At 42.0% G+C, this 25,060-nt stretch overlaps 1 protein-coding gene across 2 annotated transcripts in view; it reads right to left on the reverse strand.

Moving 5' to 3' along the window:
* Positions 1-1,646: 1,646 nt before the first annotated feature.
* Positions 1,647-25,060, reverse strand: part of LOC147010446 (uncharacterized) — an 82,182-nt gene continuing 58,768 nt past the window's right edge. For both annotated transcript variants that reach the window (XM_085860136.1, XM_085860135.1), the window contains exons 4-7: positions 19,206-19,550; positions 15,097-15,231; positions 3,352-3,411; positions 1,647-1,789 (exon numbers count right to left, since the gene is read on the reverse strand). In XM_085860136.1, coding sequence (XP_085716262.1) covers positions 1,725-1,789; positions 3,352-3,411; positions 15,097-15,231; positions 19,206-19,550 — 605 coding nt within the window. In that variant the 3' untranslated portion in view covers positions 1,647-1,724. The remainder of the gene's footprint in view (positions 1,790-3,351; positions 3,412-15,096; positions 15,232-19,205; positions 19,551-25,060) is intronic.

Consider the following 25,060-nt stretch of genomic DNA (forward strand, 5'->3'; position numbering starts at 1 on the left):
TCATTCCAAAAAGACTTGCTGGTTTTAAGGATGTCATAAAGGACACAAACAACAGGTGCGAAGAACTAATCTAAAGTGTTAGATCGGGTGATGTAAAAGACGCTGCATCAACGGCGGTAAAATTCCAAAGTTTTATTATTTTTATTTTTTTTTCTCCGACCTTTAAAACCTTTTTTATTTTGATTAAATTATATATTTGAACATTAAAACTCAAATGGCCTTGTTTGCATTCCAAAAAAAAACATTCAGTTTCGCAGTACTTGGGTAAAATAAAAAGTAAAGGTGAGATTTTGACAAAAATGTTGAGACTGGTAATTTAGTGTATTGTTCAGAACTACATTCTCAAAGGAATTTAACCAATTCTCATCTCTGGTAAGTAACAATGACTCACTTGGTGTTAAAATGCTGTTTTGCTTTTTTTCATAACAGGAAAATCATGGATGGCCGATGTCCATTACCCAAGTGGAGTAATTACCTACAAGTTGGGAACCCCTAATCAAGAGAGACAGACTGTTCTGCAATCTCAAACAACCTTAACAACCTTATTCACGGACACGAGACGACAAAAGATTGAGAGAGAAATTGAGGCATAAAGCTTTTGGTGGTGGCCTTTCCTTTTCTGGGGAATGTGGTGGGGGGTTATATGCATAGTCATTGGGCTTATCACTTTCACATCACAGATGGATAGGTCTTTGCAATCTACCGCCTCCTTTCGAGTGCAAGGTGCATGATGATCTGCCAATAACCCCTTTCTGGTGAAACTTCCAACCTGCATATGGTTGTGCAAGCCAGGGCTGTTCCTGTGTGGCGGGGTCCAAAGCTTTCTCTGCTGGGCCGCTTCTGGAACTCAGGACACTTCTCCACATTGGGGCAGGCAACCGAATGCGACTGTGCCAACCCTGACTTATCCCCGACTCCTCGTCCCCTCATCTCACACACTGGTACTTGTCTGCCTGCTGCCTGTACTCACCATCCGGCACTTCTCCCTGTTGGCTTTTACATACTCAAAGGGCATCTCTCGTGATGAGGCTTTCCCATACCAGGCCCGAGGGGTCGCACACGTGCTTCTGCTATGATGGTTTTAGATGTTGAACCTCACACATGTACCACCATGTCCGTGCCACATGCTCAGATCGCACACGTGAAACCGTGTGAACACAGTCGCGGCTGAACCTCGCTTCTGTGGTTCTGCCACATTGGTGTTGTGGCCATGTTGGAAGGTGGGAAAAGATTAAGAACATTAATTACAGACACGGGGGCGAGTGATGAAGGAGCCTTCTATACACCGGATTCTGGTCGCTGAGAGGCTGGGGTTACAAAACACCTTAAAATGCTAACATTCATTTCGAAATAACCCCCAAGTCATTTTCATATAGGATAGCACAGATGTAAAACGTACTTGCAATTTGAACTGTCAAGTGTGAGTTGGATTCCTGACCCCTTGACCAGCTGTCATCTGCTGTTTCAGAGGCAGTGCTTTGCATCAATGTTTACATCATCATCCTTGTAAATGTTTACGATTCCACAGACTCACTCCAACAGTTGGTCATTGTTGGCTGTTCTTCTGAAAAATTTGAAATTAATTTCTTGGACTATTTATTTTAATGTACGTATAGTATATAAAAATAGATGACAAATGGATTACAAAGGAAGTCTGATTTGTAATAAATGAAAATGTTATACTTCATCCCAATGGGCTAATTGCTCATGTACTTTGCTTCGATTTAGAAAATTGGATCATCTTCGTTGTTGTTCTTTTCTTCCTCCTTTGTTTTCACTTCCACGATCTCTGAAGAGAAAATACAGCATTGTTAGACATTTCACAAACACACAAAGAGAATAGTACGGAGGTGATTACGCATGCACTTATGAAACTAGAAGAGCACTCAGTCGAGCACATACCTCCGCCACATAATACCTGATCCACGAGAACATATCGGGCTTAATAACTTTTTGAAATATCATGAGAAACAGTACTACATCATTTTTGGCCCTTTCTCTCAATGGTGAAGAATCACTTTAGAAATTAAATAATTCTCGTCTCCAGATTTGGATTCAGATCTTCACCAAAATCAAATAAATTTGTCCTTGCCACACAACTAAACTGTCCAGCAAGTTTCGTCCGAATCCGTCCACAACTTTTTTGAGATATCTTGCTAAAAATTGTTTTTGGCCCAATCTCTCAATGGTGAAGAATCACTGAAAAATTCTCGTAGCCAGATCCGGATCTTCACCAAAATCTAGTCAATTCGTCCTTGTCACACACCAAACCTGTCCACAAAATTTCATCCGGATCCGTACACAACATTTTGAGATATCCTGTACAAAGACAAAGGGGTGAAAACATAACCTCCTTCACCTGCAGTGGTGGAGGTAACAAAGAATCAAAAAGAGTTTTAGTTAATTTAGCTCGTGATATAAATGAATATAAAAATGTTACTAAAGGTTAAACTCAGAGAAGATAGCCAAGTTTGTTAGTCTCTGTCTTAATCACTGGTGCTCCTGCCTCACACGTTGCTCAATTTGATGCCGTGGAAACAAAGGCCTTCAAAACCATTGGAATCTCCTGCGATGAAACGGAGTCTTTGGGCTTATCACTTTCACATCACAGATGGATAGGTCTTTGCAATCGACCGCCTCCTTTCCAGTGCAAGGTGCATGATGATCTGCCAATAACCCCCTTCTGGTGAAACTTCCAAAATGCAAAGTCACTGCTCACTTCCACTCATTCATTCCTCTTTTCTGTTTTTTTTTTCCCCCCTTCCCCTGTGGAACAAACTTCCTCATTCTTTTCAATCCCATTTTCTTCCCTCTTGGGCTTTAAAGCAGCTGTTCACCACTATATCAGGTGCAACCATGATCTTTTTTTTTTACCCCCATTAACCTTCTCCAAGCCCAACTCTTCCTGGGTTTCCAGTTTCTCCATCCACTTCCGTGAATGAGAGTTTGCAGCTGTATATCAATTTCTTGTTCACCCCATGTGTCTTCCTCTTGCCATCATTCTTCCCTACATCCTTTATTTCTCGAAGTCTCATATCTTGTCCCCCAACCCTGCTGTTGTGTCCTCCCCAGCCCCCACTTTCTACTGTGTTTGTTTTTTCACCCCTGCTCTATCTCCTCCACGACCCTGGGAAACATTACGGGTTAGGGTGCGTCATACACCATGGATCTTCCGTTGTTGTGCTTATTCCATGCAGGAGAAACTTTCACATTTTCTTTGGTAACATGGCAGCGCAGTTTGCACAAAAATAAATAAATTAATTTATAATAAAAATAATAATAATAATCAAAACAAAAAGCACATTCATTTGTAGCTTTTTTCTGAAAAGGACTAAAACAATATTCTCTCACTTTTGTTCTTTGTGTTGCTTCTCCTTTGTTTCCTTTGCAATTGTTCATTCCTCTCCATCTCTGGTAAGGATAAAATGGATTATCGTTATGTAATGTATGGGTAATTGTTCATTTTCTTTAAAAAAAAATAAGAAAAGAAAACTTGAGTCAAGTGATGAATCTAAGTATTAAATATCTGGATTTCTCTGTCTGATTCTCTTTCTACCCATTGGTTGGACAGCTGGCCTGACTCCCACAAATGAACCTTAAAAAATAATAATAATAATCATGTGTCTGCTATTTTGGTCACCACTTAAAAGGCCTTTGGCTTCAGGCTTCTGGTGTACATTTGAGGACTGAACATTTGAAGTCATGGATGTTCCTTCTCTGGGGTGGACTGGTCTAAAATTGAGCAGTAAATTCTCTTCCCGGTATTGGCTGCAGTGCAATCCTATGGAGATGTCGGGGGGGGGGGGGGGGATGTAGCTCTGTAAAGTTCATGCCTAATCGGTGGAGATGATGCAACCGTTTAAACTTGAGACAAAAGAGTATTTTAAAATTTGGACACTGTATATTGTTGCAGTCGTCAGTCATTCCGCTTGTCCGGTTCAAATCTGGCATCCATTACATCCATCCATCCATTGGGACCATACTCTGTGCAGAGCGTTGGTGCATCTTAAGCAGTCTCCTTGGCTATTGGGCACAATCCTGGATGGGTCACCACTCCGACGCAGTATACCAGCATGTTGGCACTCATTTTGCCGACCTCAGAAGGATGACAGGCCGACTTAACCCCACCTGGTATTAATTCAACAGCTGAGCAGGATTTGAACTCAGGGTCCTAAGATCCCAAGCCCACCACACTAACCATTAAACCAACAACCAGGCATGGTGCCACATCAAAACTACCATGACAGTCACCCGTTTCAAAATACGCCTGCCGTATCCTCGTGGCCAAAGCCCTGTTACCGTACAGATTGCAGTCCCCAAATTGGGTGAGTGTAGCGCTGATCGGCAGTCACGTGACTGATCTGATTAGAAGCCGAGCAAGTCTGAGTCACGTGACGCGATCTTATCTCGCGGTGCAGACCGCAACGAATCACCCTCAACGAGACTTAGGGACACCAATAAATGAAGCCACCAGGTAAACCAGAATTCACCTGAGACCAAGTAGATTTGCAAAGAGATGGCACAGGGAGGGAATTTACATGAAGCAATAACAGTCAATACCTGAAGAGGTCATAGAACACTTTATTCCACGTAGTGTTCAGGTATATAATTGAAATGAAATAAGGGACTTGAAAGGGTGTACAAAAAAACTGCAGAAGTTTACCACCGTATATGCAGTTTTACACACCACTTTATTTAACATGTTACATTCATTCTTCATGCCTGTTGTTTGTGTCATTTATAACAACCTCAAAACAGCAAGTTTCTCACTCCTCTATGCGCATGTGTGATTGCGACCAATTTGAAGCCAAAGTACTGCTAAACTACAGGTTTGTTTTCAAATTCAAGTTCACAATATAACATTCAATTGAAATCAAGCTGTTCCTCGCTCATCAACTGACGTTTGTGGATGGTGGTCGGAAAGAGTTAAACTAATTGATCATCCATCTGGTAACTCCTCCTCCTGCTCCTCCTCATCATCATCCTCTTCTTCCTCCTCCCCTCTGGTGCGTGGGCTTTTATTTCCTCCCGCCCCGACTTCGTGCCGTGATGTCCCACTCTCCTCCCCACTCACTCACCTTTGGGCGCTGATCGTCCTACGGGGCAGAATGAACCCTCCTCCGGCAACCCTTCACCTCAAAGCTGGGAGGCAAGCCGCTGCAGTCGTGATGCTCTTTTTTTATTTTGCCTTCTAGACCTACGCCCCAAGGCCTAGAGAAACACAAATTCCAGATTCCGAAGGGTAAAACGTCAATAAATAGGTTCAAACGGGTTGATAATTTTCGAAATCGACACTGAGGCGGAGACATCGTTTAACTCTACATTTAAGCGATGCAAATGTAATATCACATTTAATTAATTTACATTTATTCTAAAACACTCACCAAGGAAATAACTATGCCATATCAAGCATTTATTAACCCCTAAGAGTCATTTACACAACACTACCCCCATCTTTCTTCTTCAGATGCTCCAAGTCTGCTCTCGGAAGAGGAAGCAATGCTGGAAATGACCATTTGTGATGCAGGACTACTCCTTAGCCCAGTCTAAAAAAAATTGCCAATCACGGAAGGATGACAGGCTGCATTAAGCCAAATGGTGTAATTTCAAAGGAATGACAGGAGCTCAAACTCGAGATCCTAACATCTTAAGCCAGCCACCTTAACCGTTAATCCAACATCAGGCTTTACCTTCTTGAGTGCCATCACTCATGCTTTCTGTATCCGACTGCAGCACTTACAGGAATATTGTGCCAAATATCCTGTAGACATTCCACAGTTCTGTGAGGTTAGTTAGGTTCCTCTTGTTCCCCATTTCCATGTGATCCCATATGGCTTGGATGGGATTGCCATTCTAACACTTGGAGCAACACCATCTGCAGCATTGTTCTCCAAATACTGTTTTATTACATTGGAAGTACATTTTGGATCATTATGGTACTGCTGTATCTGCTTTTACTTGTCTTGTGTTGGCATCCCATTGATTTCCTTCCACCAAAAGCTGAGAAACAACCCCAGACAGTCACAGAACTTCCCTCGTCTTGAACAGCAGGTTGCAAACATTGCATGTCATCACCTTCTCTAGGTCTTCGGCGTACGAACTGGCATCTCCTTCGATCCAAAAAGTTCAAACTTCGTTTAATCAGACCAGAGTGCCCGATTCCATTGTTCAGTCTCCCAATATTGGTGTTGCTTGCAAATTTCAATCTTTTCACCTTATGGTCTCCGCAGTGCTTTCTTCGATGCAGCTCTGCCATGGAGACATGCTGCAATCAGCCTTCTGTGCACAGTGCTGGGCAAGATATTAATGCTCAGCTCTGCTCTCATGACATTCTCAGCTGCTGGCTTGATTTTCTTCTATCGCACAAGCTGAGCAACTTTAAATGCTCGTCTTGCCTTGGGGATGTTCTTCTGGGTCTTCGTGGTGCTTTCTTGTCTTGTACCGAGCCAGTTTGTGTGAGGAATTGCTGAGGGTAGCTTACACCATTGTAGGAGATCTTCAGCTTTTCTGATTCTCTTCATGGTGTGCTCTTCTTCTCACAAAGTTCCATTGCAAGTTGCTTCCTTAGTGCCATTCTGAACCCACTCTGACTTTCAAGCAAACGAAAAAGATAATGAATACTAATTTCACATATTCACTAACTTGCAACTTTTATTGTGGGTTTTTGTAATACACATGAGCAAATGCCACCCGGTGCTGCGCTGACAGGAATATTAAGAGAAGGGGAAAAGAGAGAGAGATAGAGATAGAGATAGAGATAGAGATAGAGATAGAGATAGAGATAGAGATAGAGATAGAGATAGAGATAGAGATAGAGATAGAGATAGAGATAGAGATAGAGATAGAGATAGAGATAGAGATAGAGATAGAGATAGAGATAGAGATATATATATATATATATATATATACATATATATATATATATATATATATATATATATATATATATATATATATATATATATATATATTGTTGCGGATCCGGGGTGGCGGGATTCTCACCCGACTCTTGGCGCCGCCGTCTCCGGGGTTTATAACGCCGGCTGATTCGGCACAGGCCTCGGGTTACACGTCTTCAATCGCGATACCAACGTAATCCTGGACCTTACCAGTTGGGGAAATAGAACGCCAGTTACAGACTGGTTTTGTCAGATGCCGAACGTTTTCTGCTAGTCTGTAACCATTTTGGTTTTATATACCAATCAAACGGATCGTTCCTCGACGCGACACGAATTAATCCATAGCGGTAACATCATACGAATCAACCAGATTTATTGGTGAACATCGTGGAACACAACACAAGCAAAATATTCATGACAATGTTTTAATTAATCTATAACCCGTTCTTAACTAGGGAATTACGGATTACGGGTTTCGAGGGGGTCCCTACCGAGATATACCTTAAACAACATGCAAACAAGACATAGACAGCATGCAGGCAAGATAGAGTACTTGGTGATGTTTCATGGACGAGAGGAAAGTGTCAAAAGCACGAATGTCGCTCGTAACAAGCCGATGTCCACGGATTCGAGCCCCAGGCTCGAACACGCCACGTGGCGAAATGGAGGAGTCGTCCTCTTGCTCCCGGCAGCGCCTGCACACGCAGCCTCGGTGCGTTCAAACCCCGTGAGGTCGACTGCACCAGATCGTCAGATCAACGATGGGTTTCAGCTGATTTCTCTCAAGGTCCAGCATACAAGTCCAGGCCTGGCCTGTTCACCAGACAAGGCCAAATCGGGGTGCCGGGCTCTGGCAGGCTGGGTCCATGGGATTCCAAGACGTCGTCGAGCCGTGAGGTGAGTAGGGACAGTCAGAGGCTCCGTCGTTAGACGCAGGTTGAACCTGTCGATCACCTCCTCTCGAAGCTGACTCCAGACTCACACAGCAGCCAGGTCCTCTCGAAGCAGATTGCCGCCTAAACCTCAGGTTTAGTTTTCTCTCCCGGCAGAATCACCACTGCCTTTCCTTCGTTCGCTCGCCTCGAAAACCCCACTGCATTTTTTGTACTTCTCCCAAAACTGAACTACTCTAAGAGGTCTCCATTTGCTCCCCACCGTCTCCTCCCCTTTACGAAGCCGACAAACTCCTCCCCTTAGTTTTGCTTCCTCTTTTTGGCCACTCCCTCTCAGCCGAGTGGCGGGGCCTCGTCTGGAGAGGGGAAGGAAGAAGAAGAAGCCCTCGGCACACCACCACTGCACAACAAATAACAGCCTCTTACACCTCCTGACACACATGTAACGTCCATTTTACCGAACAGCCTGGCTAACCATGCATTTAATGGAGGATCTGAGCTAATACTATATTTAGTAGCCTATTAAGGGCCATTTCCGTAACAAAAAAAAAATATATATATATATATATATATATGTAAATATAAAAGGGTTGCAAGTCACAAAGTTGGCGTTTATAGCTTCACCACGGGTGCTCACATACAAACCTTCCTTCCTTTTTTATTTTTATTTTTTGTTTGCATCACAAACCTTCCATCGAGTTTCCTGAATCTCCTGTCGATGGTTTAATTGAAATTTGTCAAATCTGTTCTTAAGTCTCAAGTTTTTTGCACAACTCCCCCAAAACAGACATGGATGGGCTCCTTTTATAATACAGATTAATGTAACTTGTGTTGATTACTTTAATAATTTATTATTTATTTACTGTACAAAAATCCTGAAAGTGTTTCATGCATATTTAATTTGTGGTGAGGAGATATCACGAGCTTTCTTCTTTGTATATGTGTCACAAAAATAAAACCTTTTCAATTTCTTGATCTATTTTCTGTACTTAAAGGTACGCAACTGTGATATTAAATTCACTTTCCCAGAAATTTGAATTATTGTCTTCCTTTCAAGCACACTTTTAGTTTCCAATACATTTTTAATGGGGAATCGCACCACAAAAGTTAAAGTAACCTCAACGTTTGCACAGCACTGTATGTATGTATGTATGTATGTATGTATGTATGTATGTATGTATGTACAGTGTGTATGTGTATGTATTGTTATGGATCTGGTTAATGGGGTAAAATGGGGGATAGATTAGAATAGTTATTTCATAGTTAGAATAGTTATTTCACTTCCGGTTCTGGGTTTGGAGCGACGAGAGGTCTCCTTCGGGGCTCTCTGCTGACATTCTCAAAGTTAAGTTTCCAGTCGTTTTTTGTCCCGTTTTAACTTTTTAATTTTCCCACCTACATGTTACTGTGTGTTCCTAGTTCGGTTTTGTTTCAAAAATCGTGCTATTTTGTGAGTATTTTTGTCGACGTTCTTACCGGGTGTTTGAGGCCGAGGCCTTGGCCGAGGCTTGAGGTCTACCGGTTCCCCTCGGTGTTCGATCGTTTTTGTTTTGTTTTTTCTCCCCATTACCTTCAATTTCCATCCTCCCCACTTTCCAATCGTCCCGCATTCTCCAAACTAATCTCTCAATTTCTTATCTCAAAAAAAAAAAACCAACAACAACAACACGCTAACCTTCTACCGATTCTGCTTCTTCTTCTTCCTATTAACTTCCTCCTCGTCTTCTTCCTCTTATCTTCCTCGTCTTCTTCCTCGATTTTTTTCTACAACACTTCCATGACCTAATCTGTTGAAAACTCTCTCAAACATTAATAATAATAACAAAAACGATCTTGTAATGCTTCATCTTCCTCTCTTACACATGTGGTACTCTTTACTGTTTCATAATGCACTACTCTCTGCTATTTTAACAAACTGCTCTCATTTGGAGCTCTCCTTCATTCCTTGCCTAAAAAATCCAACTATTATTGCGTTTCTTCTCTCCATTCTCTGAATTCGCCTTTATTGAATCCATCAAGAATTGTGTTAAATCGCATCTCTGACCTAAAGCTTTTAAAAACCACAGTTTGCCATGGATGTTCGCTTTCCATCAACCATTCTTTTTTTTTCCAACTTCAGTGCCAACTCACCCCCCTCACCCCTCACTCTCACTCTCATAGCAACCATCCCACTCTTCTCCCTTCAAGCCTCCCTCTCACCTCTCTCAAAAATTCCCCCCTCACCTTCCTTCCACCTTTCATCCCCCTCACTCACCCTTCTCAAAGTTGCCCCGCCCTCTCATCCACCAAGCTGCCTCCGTCCACTGCCCTCTCACCTCCATCTCTTCACTCCACCTCCTCAAATCCTCAACTGCCTTCTTCACCCTCTCTTGTCCCCCCTCTCCCCCAGCACCAGAGAGCCTTTTCTCCTCCTCATACGGCCCCCACCCCGAGCTATTCTGCAATCCCCCACACTATTTTAACAACTCTCCTTGCCTCCCCCACTCCTCCATTGTCCTACGCTCCCCCTCCCTCCCATCCCCTGCACCCAAAGCCTCCTCCCCTACCTCTTCATTAAAAATGTGGACCTCAAATATCCAGGGCCTTCGCTCAAACCTTTCAGATCTTTCCATACAGGCTGCCACTGACAAACCAGACAAAATCTGCCTAACAGAAACTTTCCTCTCCCAAGACGTGTCTGACTCCCAATTATCTCTCCCTGGTTACTCCCTCCTCCGGTATGACAGACCTGAGCCTCGTCCTGATGGAGGAGTTGCTCTCTTCATCAAAGACTCTATTCCTCACTCTCCATGCACTGCTCTCACTCCCCCACACCCCCAGGAATACCTCTGGCTACGGCTTCCCTCCACTCCCACCTCATGTTTATATGTGTACTGTACCGTCCACCAAACAGTGATGACTCCATCTACACCTCACTATCTGAAAACATGGACCAACTTCTATCTTCTCATCCAAACTCTCTCTTCCTCTTATGTGGCGACTTCAATTTTCATCATGCCAGTTGGCTAGGTGTGGGTACCTCTCTCACCTGCCATGGCACCTCAGCAAAAGCTTTCTGCGACTCATTGGGACTGACTCAATCAGTCAACTTCCCGACCCGGATCTCAACCAATGGTACTCCATCTCTTCTGGATCTGATTTTGACAAATTTCCCTGACAATATCAGCTGCTCTTTTTTCCGCTCCAATCGGTTCTTCTGACCATGTCCTTGTCAAAGTGGACATCTCTCTGGATATCAGAGAACCATCTCACCGCCGTCGAGTCTGGCATTTCACTCAAGCAGACTGGCAGGGTCTCCAAGCAGCCATCAAACTTACAGACTGGTCTCCTATCACTACTTTCTCAAACATCAACTCATCCTGGGAATTCTTTCAAAGAAACTTGCTCTCCCTCATGCACAGATTTATCCCCTCTCGTGTTCAGTTGTCCGACCCTTCCTCCCGCCATTTGTTTACTGAAGTGTGTGGTGAGGCAGTTGTCCTGAAACAACTTGCCTTTTCCTCAGGGAAAGCAAACCCAACTGAGGGCAATCTCAGTTCCTTGAACAAAGCTCGGAACAAGTGTGTATCTACCCTCAGGAGAGCCAGAAAACAACATCTTTCTCATCTCAAGTCTGAACTCTCAAACCTCGCTCCCTCCTCAAAATCCTGGTGGCGTTTAATCAAATCTGTTGCTGGTGTATGTCCCCCCTCCATCCCCTCCCTTACCTCAAATGGCCGCACTGCTGATACCGCACGTGATAAAGCTGAATGCTTAAACTCGGTGTTTGCAGGCAAATCTTGTGTCATAAACCCATCACTTTCTCTACCCACCTTACCCAGTCGCACCCAACTTGTCCCTGGACTCTGTGTCCTTTTCTCCTAACAAGGTGGAGAGATTGCTGTCAAACCTTGACTCAGATTCTGCAACTGGTCCAGATGGCATCAGCCCACGTGTCCTCAAAGCCTGCTCTTCTGCTCTTGCTCACCCTCTCTCTGTTCTATTCACCCTCTCATTTGCCCAAGGTCATCTGCCATCTGCTTGGAAATCTGCTAACATCACTGCCCTGCATAAAAAAGGTGCAAAAACAGATCCCTGCAACTACAGACCAATCAGCCTTCTCCCAACCATCAGCAAGGTTATGGAATCCATCATCGCTTCAGACATGAAATCCTTCCTCTTCTCCAATGGCTTGATTTCCAATCATCAATTTGGTTTCAGACCAGGTCACTCTACCCTGGATATGCTGCTTCTGCTCTCGCAACAATGGATGGAGGTCCTCAATGTCCGACAGGAAATCCGAGCCTTATCCCTGGACATATCACGTGCTTTTGACACAGTCTTGCACCCTGCCCTACTCACCAAACTCTCTTCCCATGGTATCCAAGGCCATCTCCACTCATGGTTCGCAGACTTCCTCTCCTGTCACAGTCAACGTGTGGCCCTAAATGGAGTTCTTTCATCCCCTCTTCCTGTGCAGGCTGGAGTTCCTCAAGGTAGCGTTCTGGGCCCTGTTCTTTTTCTGGTTTTCATCAATGATCTCTCTGACTCTCTGGAAAATCCTCTATATGTCTTTGCTGATGACTCCACCCTCTGCCGTACCATCTGTCATCCCTCAGACCAGCAAGCAGCAGCTTCTTCGCTCACTGCAGATCTGGATAAAATCACAAACTGGTCCAACACGTGGAACTTGTCTTTCAATCCAGACAAATCTCACACTCTCACTATGTCTCTTCGAAAGGACCGTTTAGAACCCCCCCACCCCCCCCCATCCACTTTCTCAACAATCCTCTGGAAGAAGTCTTTTCTTTCAAGCTTCTGGATCTCACTATCTGCCATGACCTTTCCTGGGAAAGTCACATTTCCAACCTCGCCTCAAAAGCCAGTCGCCGACTGGGAATCCTCCATCGTGCAAAGTCCTTCCTCGGCCCTCTTGAGCTCCTGACCACTTACAAAGCTTTTGTCCGTAGCCTGATGGAGTACTGCTCTCCCCTCTGGGCTGGTGCTCCTGCCTCCCACCTTTCTCGGCTTCACGCTGTCGAAACCAGGGCATTTAAGATCATCGGCATCTCCCGCAATGAAGCTGTGTCTTTGGGCCTCTCACTCAATCACTGCAGGTTGCTCGGTGGTCTTTCTGTCTTCTCGTGGCTCCTCTCCAGCCTTGCCCCCCCTGCTCTCTCTGCGATTTGTCCCCACCACATTTCCACAGGGCGCTCAAGGTCCGCCAACAACCCCCTTCTGGTAAAACTACCAAAATCACGAACCACTGCTCATCTTCACTCTTTCATTCCTCTTTTTTCCCGCCTTTGGAATAAACTTCCTCACTCTATTCTTTCCCATTCTTCCCTCCAGGCTTTCAAAACAGCTGTTCACCACCACCTCTTATCATCCCCCATCCAAATCATCGATCTTTTCTACCCCCGATAATCCACCCAAGCCCACTTCCTTCAATTCTCCTGCTTTCCTTCCTGAAAGTCCCTGTAATGTCCATCTTCTCTTCGCCATGTTCCCCGTCCCATTCCCATCCCTCTCCCTTCCACAGATCTCCTAATGTGTCTGTTCCCCACTGTTTTGTCCTTCCCACTCCCGCCCTCTTGTCTCATGCCCCCTTGCTGTGCATTGTGTGTTAGCTCTCCTACGAGCCTCGACAAGTTATACAAAAACAAACAAAAAAAAAGTACATGTTGGCATAAGTGTGGTGTAAATCTGCAATGACAAAATCTTCTTCTTCTTCTTTCGGCTCGCTCCCGTGAGGGGTCGCCACAGCGGATCAACAGTCTCCATTTCGCTCTAATTTCCACTGGTACCCTGCTGACCACCGGTACCGGTGGCGGTCGTTGGTAACCCGGGCCTCGACCGATCCGGTATGGAAATTCGTTTTGTTGTCCGCATAATGATTTGGCATAGGTTTTTACGCCGGATGCCCTTCCTGACGCAACCCTGGTCGCCTCTTACGACACACAGGGATATGGTACACCTATTCTAACCGGGGCATACACCGGGCCCAGTACAACTGGTACGCATTTCGCCGACCTCGGAAGGATGACAGGCTGAGTCAACCCCCTGGTGTTTTCGACTTGGATATATATATATATATATATATATATATATATATATATATATATATATATATATATATATATATATATATATATGTATACATATATAAATTCAGCGTCCCTACGGGGCTTGAACTCAGGACCTTTTGGGTCCCAAGCCACTGCCCGAACCACTGCGCCAACACCAGGCTTACAACACTGCCATGACAAAATGTGTTTCAAAATATCTAGTCTCCCCTTATAAGTGTCTATCTAAGCCCTGCCTTTCCTTATTCCCGAGATTATTGAATGTCGTCCGTCGTCTATCTGTTCTTTTATGAAATTTCCCCAACACCATAACCAATGAGAGTAACCCATGGTGCGACTGCAAGGTCAGTGCAAGACACCAGACAGGATATGGACGTGCCCTGATATGGACATCTATCTGGCTGTGTTGTCCGATGGTCATACCCAATGGGCACTTCAATAGGTCCCCTGGGGACTTTATAAAAGCATGCACGTTTACACTGTGTCCAGTCCTTCGGGTCTGCGTTCAGGTCGGTGTCTACGGTCAGTTTGGTGCCTGCTGTCAGTCTTTGTTGGTGCTGGTGGAGAGGGGCTGTGGTGGTCGCGTGCCCTGCTGGTGTTTGGAGTTTGCGAGTCTTGGAGGAAAGCGCAGGAGGTGCCGTGAAGCCGAGACCCATGTGAAACCGCTGTGTGCCCAAGCGATCCCGCATGGACAACAGATTGGCACCGCATGCATGAGGAGAGCCGTGTTTGCCAGGTTTCTTTGTCTTGTCATTCCTGACTGAGGCCCGTGTTTTCCCTGAATGAATGAGAAGGTGCCATTGCTAAGGCAGTCATAGTTTCCAGATGCGTTGTAATTTATCTGTTTAATCATGATTTCTTCCTTTTTCCCCCATTTTCTCTTTGAATAAACCCGTTTGATGAAAACTTGCGTAGTCATCGGAAGGAGACTCCACGGCACTTCGGAAATTGCCTTATTAACCCATAAGACGGGCATATTGGGTCTGCACAAAATGCTCGGATTTCCAAATATTTTCCTTCATTTTCCCATTTATCTCCATTTAAATTAGTTGTACATTTGTTGCTTCATCACAGTTACTTCTTACATTTTGCAGCTCTGGGAGGCAGGCAAAGGAGTCCTTTTCTGCTGCGTTTGTGTTTGCCGATTGGCATTTTGGTTTTTATTTTGAAAAGCTTCAAACAAAACCACCCGTTCACAAAGTGTGACTTGAGAGAAAGAGAAATGGATTAAAAATTCACCTTTCATTTCTGTTGGCACATTCAGCAACAGCATTCCCACCCCGAGAATCAAAAGCCAACCAACAACATCACTGATCGTCCAACCAGCAAAGGATTCTTGACTTGCGATGCATTCTTGGCGTTTTTCCCCCGAACCTGAAAAGTGAAAACCAAATTGAAAATTTCTCCTTCAATCAAGTAAAATATTCAACACGGTGTCCATAACTTCATAGCTGGACCATTTGTAAAGGTCATTGAATAAAATGCGAGCAAGGTCGCCTCAAACTGATCAGCATGGACGCATCGTCTTTCGTCAACAAATTTTCAACAAAAATTGAAAACAAAGATCCGAGCAAAAAGGATCATCGTCATCTCCACATCCATCCCCTTTCGGGTGGTGATTCAGGAAACTCTAGAAGGAATATAGATTAAGATCCTTACACCACCATTGGGTACAAGAGAGGATCGGCCATGGTAAGAGACTATGTATCAGCGACTCGCCTAATTAGTATCACTAATGTATCGCCTAATCACTATGTATCAGTACCCGTCACGTCCAAGTGAATAATGATGCAACCAACAAACCAAATTAATAACCGTACCAGATATGAATTTGTTAATGAACAAATCACAAATACCGTAACTTGGTTTGTTCTTGTACCATTTACAATTATATACCTGCTTCGAAATAAAATGTTCAACTCTTTTTATTGTTTGGACAAACTTTCCGTTTCATACTTTTATTTTTTTAAACCTTTTTCAAGGAGTTATTAATTATTTAATTTCCACGAGTGTTCCGACCAACTCCCATTGAACTTCAATCCATCCTCTAATACTGCAAGTTCTCGGGGCCATAAACTGTGATTTTCCTCCAAAATGATTCTTGTTGTAACTACAAAGAAAACATTTGATTTATAATCATTTAAACTTTGATATCATTTGGTCAGTACTTTGATATTGCATTAACCCTTTAACTTCCATAAACTGCGATTTTCTTTCAAAATGATTCTTGTTGTAACTACAAAGAAAACATTTGATTTATAATCATTTAAACTTTGATATCATTTGGTCAGTACTTTGATATTGCATTAACCCTTTAACTTCCATAAACTGTGATTTTCTTTCAAAATGATTCTTGTTGTAACTACAAAGAAAACATTTGATTTATAATTATTTAAACTTTGATATCATTTGGTCAGTCCTTTGATATTGCATTAACCCTTTAACTTCCATAAACTGTGATTTTCTTCCAAAATGATTCTTGTTGTAACTACAAAGAAAACATTTTATTTATCATCATTTAAACTTTGATATCATTTGGTCAGTACTTTGATATTGCATTAACCCTTTAACTTCCATCAACTGTGATTTTCTTCCAAAATGATTCTTGTTGTAACTACAAAGAAAACATTTTATTTATCATCATTTAAACTTTGATATCATTTGGTCAGTACTTTGATATTGCATTAACCCTTTAACTTCCATAAACTGTGATTTTCTTCCAAAATGATTCTTGTTGTAACTACAAAGAAAACATTTGATTTATAATAATTTAAACTTTGATATCATTTGGTCAGTACTTTGATATTGCATTAACCCTTTAACTTCCATTAACTGTGATTTTCTTCCAAAATGATTCTTGTTGTAACTACAAAGAAAACATTTTATTTATCATCATTTAAACTTTGATATCATTTGGTCAGTACTTTGATATTGCATTAACCCTTTAACTTCCATAAACTGTGATTTTCTTCCAAAATGATTCTTATTGTAACTACAAAGAAAACATTTTATTTATCATCATTTAAACTTTGATATCATTTGGTCAGTACTTTGATATTGCATTAACCCTTTAACTTCCATAAACTGTGATTTTCTTCCAAAATGATTCTTGTTGTAACTACAAAGAAAACATTTGATTTATAATTATTTAAACTTTGATATCATTTGGTCAGTCCTTTGATATTGCATTAACCCTTTAACTTCCATTAACTGTGATTTTCTTCCAAAATGATTCTTGTTGTAACTACAAAGAAAACATTTTATTTATCATCATTTAAACTTTGATATCATTTGGTCAGTACTTTGATATTGCATTAACCCTTTAACTTCCATAAACTGTGATTTTCTTCCAAAATGATTCTTGTTGTAACTACAAAGAAAACATTTTATTTATCATCATTTAAACTTTGATATCATTTGGTCAGTACTTTGATATTGCATTAACCCTTTAACTTCCATAAACTGTGATTTTCTTCCAAAATGATTCTTGTTGTAACTACAAAGAAAACATTTGATTTATAATAATTTAAACTTTGATATCATTTGGTCAGTACTTTGATATTGCATTAACCCTTTAACTTCCATTAACTGTGATTTTCTTCCAAAATGATTCTTGTTGTAACTACAAAGAAAACATTTTATTTATCATCATTTAAACTTTGATATCATTTGGTCAGTACTTTGATATTGCATTAACCCTTTAACTTCCATAAACTGTGATTTTCTTCCAAAATGATTCTTATTGTAACTACAAAGAAAACATTTTATTTATCATCATTTAAACTTTGACATCATTTGGTCAGTACTTTGATATTGCATTAACCCTTAAACTTCCATAAACTGTGATTTTCTTCCAAAATGATTCTTGTTGTAACTACAAAGAAAACATTTGATTTATAATTATTTAAACTTTGATATCATTTGATCAGTACTTTAATATTGCATTAACCCTTTAACTTCCATCAACTGAAAGAGTAGAACAAATAACAAGCATTTCGGTTGTTCTTTGCGACAAATAAATATATTTACCGCGGCCATCGTAGCTGGATGGAGGTTATGTTTTCACCCCCGTCTCTCTGTTTGTTACTTGTGAAATCGAAGAGTACAGTGCAAGTCCTCACTTAACATCGTCCCGTTTAACATCGATTCGTTATCAAGTCGCTGATCTATTGGAGAACATACTCGTTTAAAGTCAATCACAGTTTCATTATAAAATCATTTTACTTCGAATTTAGAACCAAACTAATGGTTTTCCTCGTATTGATGAAGATGCAGCATAAACCGCTTCCAAAATGTATCTTAAAGTGCCTTACTCTGCATATTACTCCATCATGAACAACTCAATCATTCTTCTTGTTCATCAAAATCTCTTCCTTTTTTCTCTGACAAGGCTTATTTCCCAAAACATCCTCACTTCTGAACGCTTAGTTCATCCAGCCTCCTCTTTCACTTACAGCGAAATTCTCCTCCATGCCGTCAACCTCACCACCATCCACCTACGGAGCCTGTCACAGGTTATCCAGTCTGGGAATCCTGAGGCATCAATGCAAAGTCTGTGTACATCCATTCATGGTGTCAAATCCCTTCATGTCAGAGCTAACCCCCCCACCCCCTCCCTCATCTACTCCACCCTCAACCTTCAACCTCAACCTTGCCCTGCTCCCTCCCAGATTCCCTCTGTTCATCCCCATGGATGCAAGAGGGGGTGAATACAGTATGGAAGAACATGAGCAAATACCTTCCCAGGAACTGAGAGCAAGGAGATCGAGCGATAGCTGCTGCAGTTAAAGCGGGGGGGGGGGGGGCTTTCCTTTTGTCGATGGGGATTATTATGCCATTTTTCTACTCTGCTGCAATATGCCCAGAATTCCTAACAGTTATGAAATAATCCACAAATTGGAGTCTCAACACATTTCAGCAATTCTGCTGTGATGATGTTACACCCAGCTGCTCGACCATTCTTGAGTGTCCTCACTGCACAATGGACCTCAGACAGGAATGGAGGATCCACACACATGGTGACATCATTGCCAGCTATGGCTGCCTCATCCTCCAAGTTGGGGAATTGTGTAACAGGGGAGAAGGTGATAACAAGCCAATTCAATTTTGGTTCAAGACCGGATCCAGATCCGGTCTATCAGTGGGATACATGAGAACTGATTGAAAAATTGTAAATTAATATTTTTATTTCCTTGATAATCTTTGTAAATTAGTTGGAATGACATCTGTAGTCGAGGTTTGCATTAAATAATAATTTAAACTCAAAGTGATGAGATAATGAATCCTTAACCCTCACAATGCCCCTCTCTAACCCACACTACAGGTACACGGTAAACACGGACACTTACCCATGTACAAGGCTGTAACTGCATAACCTGGGAAACACCTTGGGTAGTTCACCTTGCAGGTGTAATATCCATAATCATCAGGTTTCACAGACTTTAATGTCAATGAAAATGTATCAGGACGCACTTCGGACACGGACATGCTCACACCGTCCATGTGATGTTCTTGTCCTTTGGTAAAACGTGCAAATGAGCTTTTGTTTGAGTCTTTGTACCACCTTATGGAAAGGTACGAGGGATCGAAAGAAGGTGGAATTCCACGTGAACCCAGAGAGAAGTTGCACATCACGGTCGACTCTTTAACAGGTGGAGCCACAATGAACTCAGGGCAATGAACGAGCACTTTAGCTGAAACACACAAACAATACGACTCGATTGACCTGAGCGACGATGCGAGATGTGATGCTATGCACATAATCATGGTTTCACAAAGGTAGGTCCGACACGAACGAGTCAGAGAAAGATAAACTGATTTCATTTCTAAACAATCACCAAACATCAAAATCATCGAGGTTTTCATAAAAATCGACATCTCATCCAGATTAAAAACAATAACATGAAAATCATCCTTCAATTCAATGCGAAAATAATCAGGGAAGGGAATTATTGTACTCGGACCATTACTCTTCATTATTTACATCAACGATTTGGATAATGGGGTGAAGAATGAGCTTTCCAAATTTGCAGTTGACACAAAGTTTGGAGGTGAGGTGGATAACAGAGGGGGTGATGATCAGATACAGGAAAGTATTGATACTTGTATAGATTGGGCAAAAGATTGGCAGATGTAATTTAACCTGAACAAGTGGAAGGTGTTGGGGATGGGAAAGAACAATGAAAATAGAGATTACAGGATGTAAGGGGTAATTTTGGAGCGCGTCACACAGGAGAAGGATCTAGGGGTGGGAATAGATATGGGAGGTAAGCAGGTAGCACAGTGCCAGGCAGCTATAGGTAAAGCAAATAGGGTTTTAGGCTGTATAAGGAGAGGGATTCTTTATAAACTAAAAGAGGTGGTGTTAACATTGTACAGGAATTTAGTGAGGGTCACATCGAGAATATTGTGTGCAGTTCTGGTCACCATAACTCAGGAAGGACATTGATACCATGGAGAGGGTTCAGCGCAGGACTATGAGATTGATTCCGTGCCGAGCTAGACTCAGCCATGAGGAGCGGCTGAAGGAGACAGGGCTTTATACACTAGAAAGGAGGTGGTTACGAGGAGATATGATGGAGATGTTTAAGGTAATGAAAGGTCGAGATAAATAAGTGGAGATGAATTATTCAACAGAGTAAACAGTGATAAGACTCGGGGCCATAGCCTGAGAGTAAAGAAGAGGAGAGTTAAGAAGGTAGTAGGGTAGGGGACTTTCACTCAGAGAGTAGTTAATACATAGAATGGTCTCCCTGGAAAGGTAGTGGCAGCAGAAAAATAGATAAGTTTAAATTATAATTAGATAGGTTCCTGGAAGTTATGGAGATAGAGGGGTATAGGGATGTTGACAAGACTTTTAGGTAGTTTGAGTATTGATGAGCGATTATGTGCGTGTGTATGGAGTGCTGTTGGTGGGGGTCTCGTCAAGGGTGGTTGCATGGTTGATGTGTGTTTTTTATCCAAGACCATGCCTCCTCCCCTGAGGGAAAAAAATACAAAGACACTTCATTAAAAAACAAAAAAAAACATTTTGCTATTTCTTATTTTGATCTTGTGTTGATAAATTAGTGTGTGCTGATGTGGTGCAGGCATGATGTGCTGAATGTTCTCCACCCGTGTCTGATTTCCTTGTGTTTACTGCTGAAGGACAAGCTGAACACCTCACAACCTTCGATCAACTTGTTCAGGCTTCCTCCCAGGGATCAAATATACATTACGAAGATCGAATTGAAAATACATTTTAAAAATCTATAAAATGTCTTCAAATATAAAACAAATGAACAAACAGAGATTGACAGAGCTGAAGAAATAGGGAGGAGTGCACACGAGGGCAGCATAAGTAAGGGGGGGGGACCCACAAAATACCCGAACTACACTCGGTAGAGTGCAAACCTCTGCCAAGCTGAACAGTTTACGTTTTGTATCTCACTGAGAGGTCAAATCTGGATCGTAACCTGAAACAAAATCTAATTAATTTGTCCTAATTACATACCCAACCTGTCCAAATTTCGTCTGAATCCGTCCTCAACTTTTTGAGATATCCTGCACACAAACAGACAGGAGTGAAAACATAACCTCCGTCCATCTTTGGTGTCAGAAGTAGCAAACAGGCTGAGTGAGCTGAGTTGACAAGAAACATGAAAGCAGGAAATGATAATGAAGAGGGTAAATGTGGAAAATCAGGTGGACAGGAGAGAAGAGTTGGTGAGGATAGAGAAGATTGGGAATAGGAATGTCAGGAGGTGGTGACGGCTCAGAATGTTAAAGGAGCGGAGAGAAGAACATCATTGGGCGGATTCCATTGGACAGACTCAGGGACGTGATTCCACAGTCGAGAGAAGACGAGAACAAAATAAGAGAGGATTTTTTTCAGATAATAAGGTGTTTGTTTGTTGTTCATGAGTCTCTTTTTTTTTTTTTTCATAACTCTTACATGAGTCTCGACATGGTATAAAAAAAAATCCAGATATTGGTTTGTATTGTCATTAGGTTTGTATTGTCACCTATTGTAAAAAAAACTAGGTTTGTATTGTCACCTCACGTGTTTGTCTTTCCAGATCTTTGCCAATCCTGACATTGCTGTTTTACCCAATGCTCACCGTCTCTTCATTTCTCCTCCACATTCTCCACTCACTTCAATCTTAGAACCCAGGAAGATGAAACGTTCCACAATTTCCAAATGATGTTCTCCCAATCTGAACACATCGATCTTCTCAGTCGACAAGATTTTAGTCTTTTATTCGGTTGAAATAAAGACAGGCCTTTTCACTTTCTTTCTTCACTAACTGCAGCAATTTCATCAGGTCCTCTTTACTTTCTGCCAACAGAATGGGTAAACCGACTGTTTTCTGCCTTTTGAGACATTCAATCCAGCTCCAGATAGCTGTTAAAATTTTGATTTCCTCCTCCTCAACGACCTTTTTCTTTTGTATAATCTTGTAGAAAATTATAATTGTACATCTAGTAATGAGAGTCATTTCATTGCAGCACCAGTGGCCCGCTGAATCTTCTCTGCAAGCAGTCCTGTACGATATGTAGGACCGTCTAATCTGGATGGCCACAGGAACACACTGGCCTTTCAGTTTGCTTCCTCTTATGCATATGACGAGCGGTCCTTGCTGTGGAGTCCACAGTTGGTCAAGATCACTCCACCGGCGTCTCCATCGGTAAAAGCGCGGGGGCTCCTTCGTGGGATCTTTGAGTAGCTAGCCATTTTGAACTGATGCCTTTTCCCATTGCTATTGCCACAACTCTTTATCATTAGTATTGGCCACTGCAGGTCCCCAAATCCAGAAAGGCTTCCATGAATTCAATTAAGATCTTGGAGGATTCAGTACATATTTGTGGGTTGGCAGGTCAACATTTTATTTGATCTGAAGGTATACATTTTGATCTGGACGTTTGTGTTTGCCTGCGAATCTCTGTGGGTGTGATGCAAGTCAGCACAGGAAGACACGGTAGAGGGGTTGACTTTAATGTGTCAGATACTCTTCTCATTGCAGAGTTCAGGATCGTGTCAAGGTGCTTAGTGACTGCTCGCAGTCCAGACAGGTGCACTAGTACTCTGCAGTGGAATACAGGAGAGCGAGGGTATAAATACGAAGGCTGTGTGTGCCAGCTCCCCAGCTAGTGCCAACAAGCTTATGGATGAGGTTTACCCTCGTCTTAGTTTTCTCACAAACCTTTTTTCAGATGCTCCTTGTAAGTCAGATTGTGATATAGAGTGATCCCAAGATATGTCGGGTGGGATTCATTGTTCGGGTTTAGATATTCTGACATTCTCAGAGCCTGGGGAGTAACTGCTGAAATCGATCTGTCTGGGTTCTTCCTGACATCTTTGTTCCTTTCACATTTCTTTTGAATTTTTTATTTTCACAATTCTCTTTATTCATCAAAATTCTTGTTTTGTTTTCTCTTTCATCTCTTTTACTTTCTATTTCTCTCTTTCATGATCTATTTCTCAAAGAAGTGAATTCTTGCAGAAAATTTTCTGCAAGGCTCACTTGGCTGTGCCTGGATGGGTTTGAGGGTAGCAGAGTAGCGGCTGAAACCCGAATCCAATCCAGGTTCCTCCTGATGACTCCATTTTTGCTCTTTACTTCTTCAGGTCCCTTCTTGGTCTTACATTTGAATATATACATAAATAAATCAATATATACATGTCGAAAGATTTGCAGCTCAGGATTCATATTGGAAAAAGAAGGAAGTCGCACACTGAGCAATCAAATAATTCAAATTTAAATTCTTTCTTCAAAGCCCGATGTTTCAAAAACAAACAAGAACAAGACAAAAGAGCAATCAGAGATTGCAAACCCTCACCAGGACTTCTTTTGAGTGGTGTATTTTATAGGTATTCAGGTAAGTCCAATATGGCTGCGAAACTATGTGACCGATGATGTCATATGTGAGACTCTTTAGTTCCTCATGGAGAGGCGATCATATGTGTAAAGTTTTGCCTCGATCCTTTCAGCCATTTCAGAGAAGATTTTTGAAGGTTTAAAAAAGAAAAAAAAAACAACAACATGGCTGCCGAATCATGTGACCGATGATGTCATCAAAAAACTTTTTGGACCATTTTATCCCGAGATGACCCTCAACATTTTTTTATACTGATCGGATGTAGCGTTCTGCATATGCAATTATGATGTCATAACAAAGGCAAGCACCTATGACGTCATAAAAATACCACACCGATTCCCCACGAGGAGTACTTGCTATATGCCACATGTACACCCATGGCTTGGGGAACACTTGTGTGAAGTTTCTCCTCGATTTGTCCAGCCGTTCTGGAGAATATTTTTTATAAGTTTTAGGGTAAGACCAATATGGCTGCCAAACCATGTGGCCAATGGCATATGTGTGAACCTTTTGTTCCTCATGGACAGGCGGTCGTATGTGTAAAGTTTCGCCTTAATTTGTTTGGCCACTTCAGAAAAGAAGATTTTTGACGGTTTCAAAAAAAACAACAACAATATGGCTGCCGAATCACGTGACAGATGATGTCATCAGATTTTTTTCGGTGGACCATTTTGTCCCTAGATGACCCTCAAAAATTTTCATACTGATCGGATGTGGCGTTCTACATGTGCAATTATGACATCATAATGAGGGGACCTATGACGTCATTAAAAAAATCACACTCATTCCCCATGAGGAGAACTTGTGTGTGCGAAGTTTCAATTTTTTCCTTGGTGCGGTTTCAGAGATAGAGGTCCAAAGTTTTTCCGTTTTTCCAATGTGGCTGCCACACCATGTGACCTATGACGTCATTATTATCATAACAACATTCTACATGAATAGTCGCACCAATGGTGAAAATTTTGTTTCAATCCCACAAGCTGTTGCGGATAAAAACATGAAAGTTCTGTGCGGACAGACAGACAGACAGACAAAAGGACCCAATTTTATCCCCTCTCGTCTTCAGTTGTCCTCCCCTTCCTCCCGCCATGATTCACTGAAGGTTGTGGCGAGACAGTTGTCCTGAAACAACTTGCCTTTGCCTCATGGAAAGCAAATCTAACTGAGGGTAATCTTAGTTCCTTCCATAAAGCTCGGAACAAGTGTGTATCTACCCGCAGGAGAGGCAGAAAACAATATCTTTCTAATCTCAAGTCTGAACTCTCAAACCTCCGCTGATACCCCACGTGAAAAGGCTGGATGCCTAAGTTCGGTGTTTGCATCGAAATATTGTGTCCGAAACTCA

This window comes from Eptatretus burgeri, chromosome 16 (genome assembly GCF_056783735.1).
Source record: "Eptatretus burgeri isolate ZD-2024b chromosome 16, Ebu_testis_v1, whole genome shotgun sequence".
In the NCBI taxonomy this organism is placed as follows: Eukaryota; Metazoa; Chordata; class Myxini; order Myxiniformes; family Myxinidae; genus Eptatretus; species Eptatretus burgeri.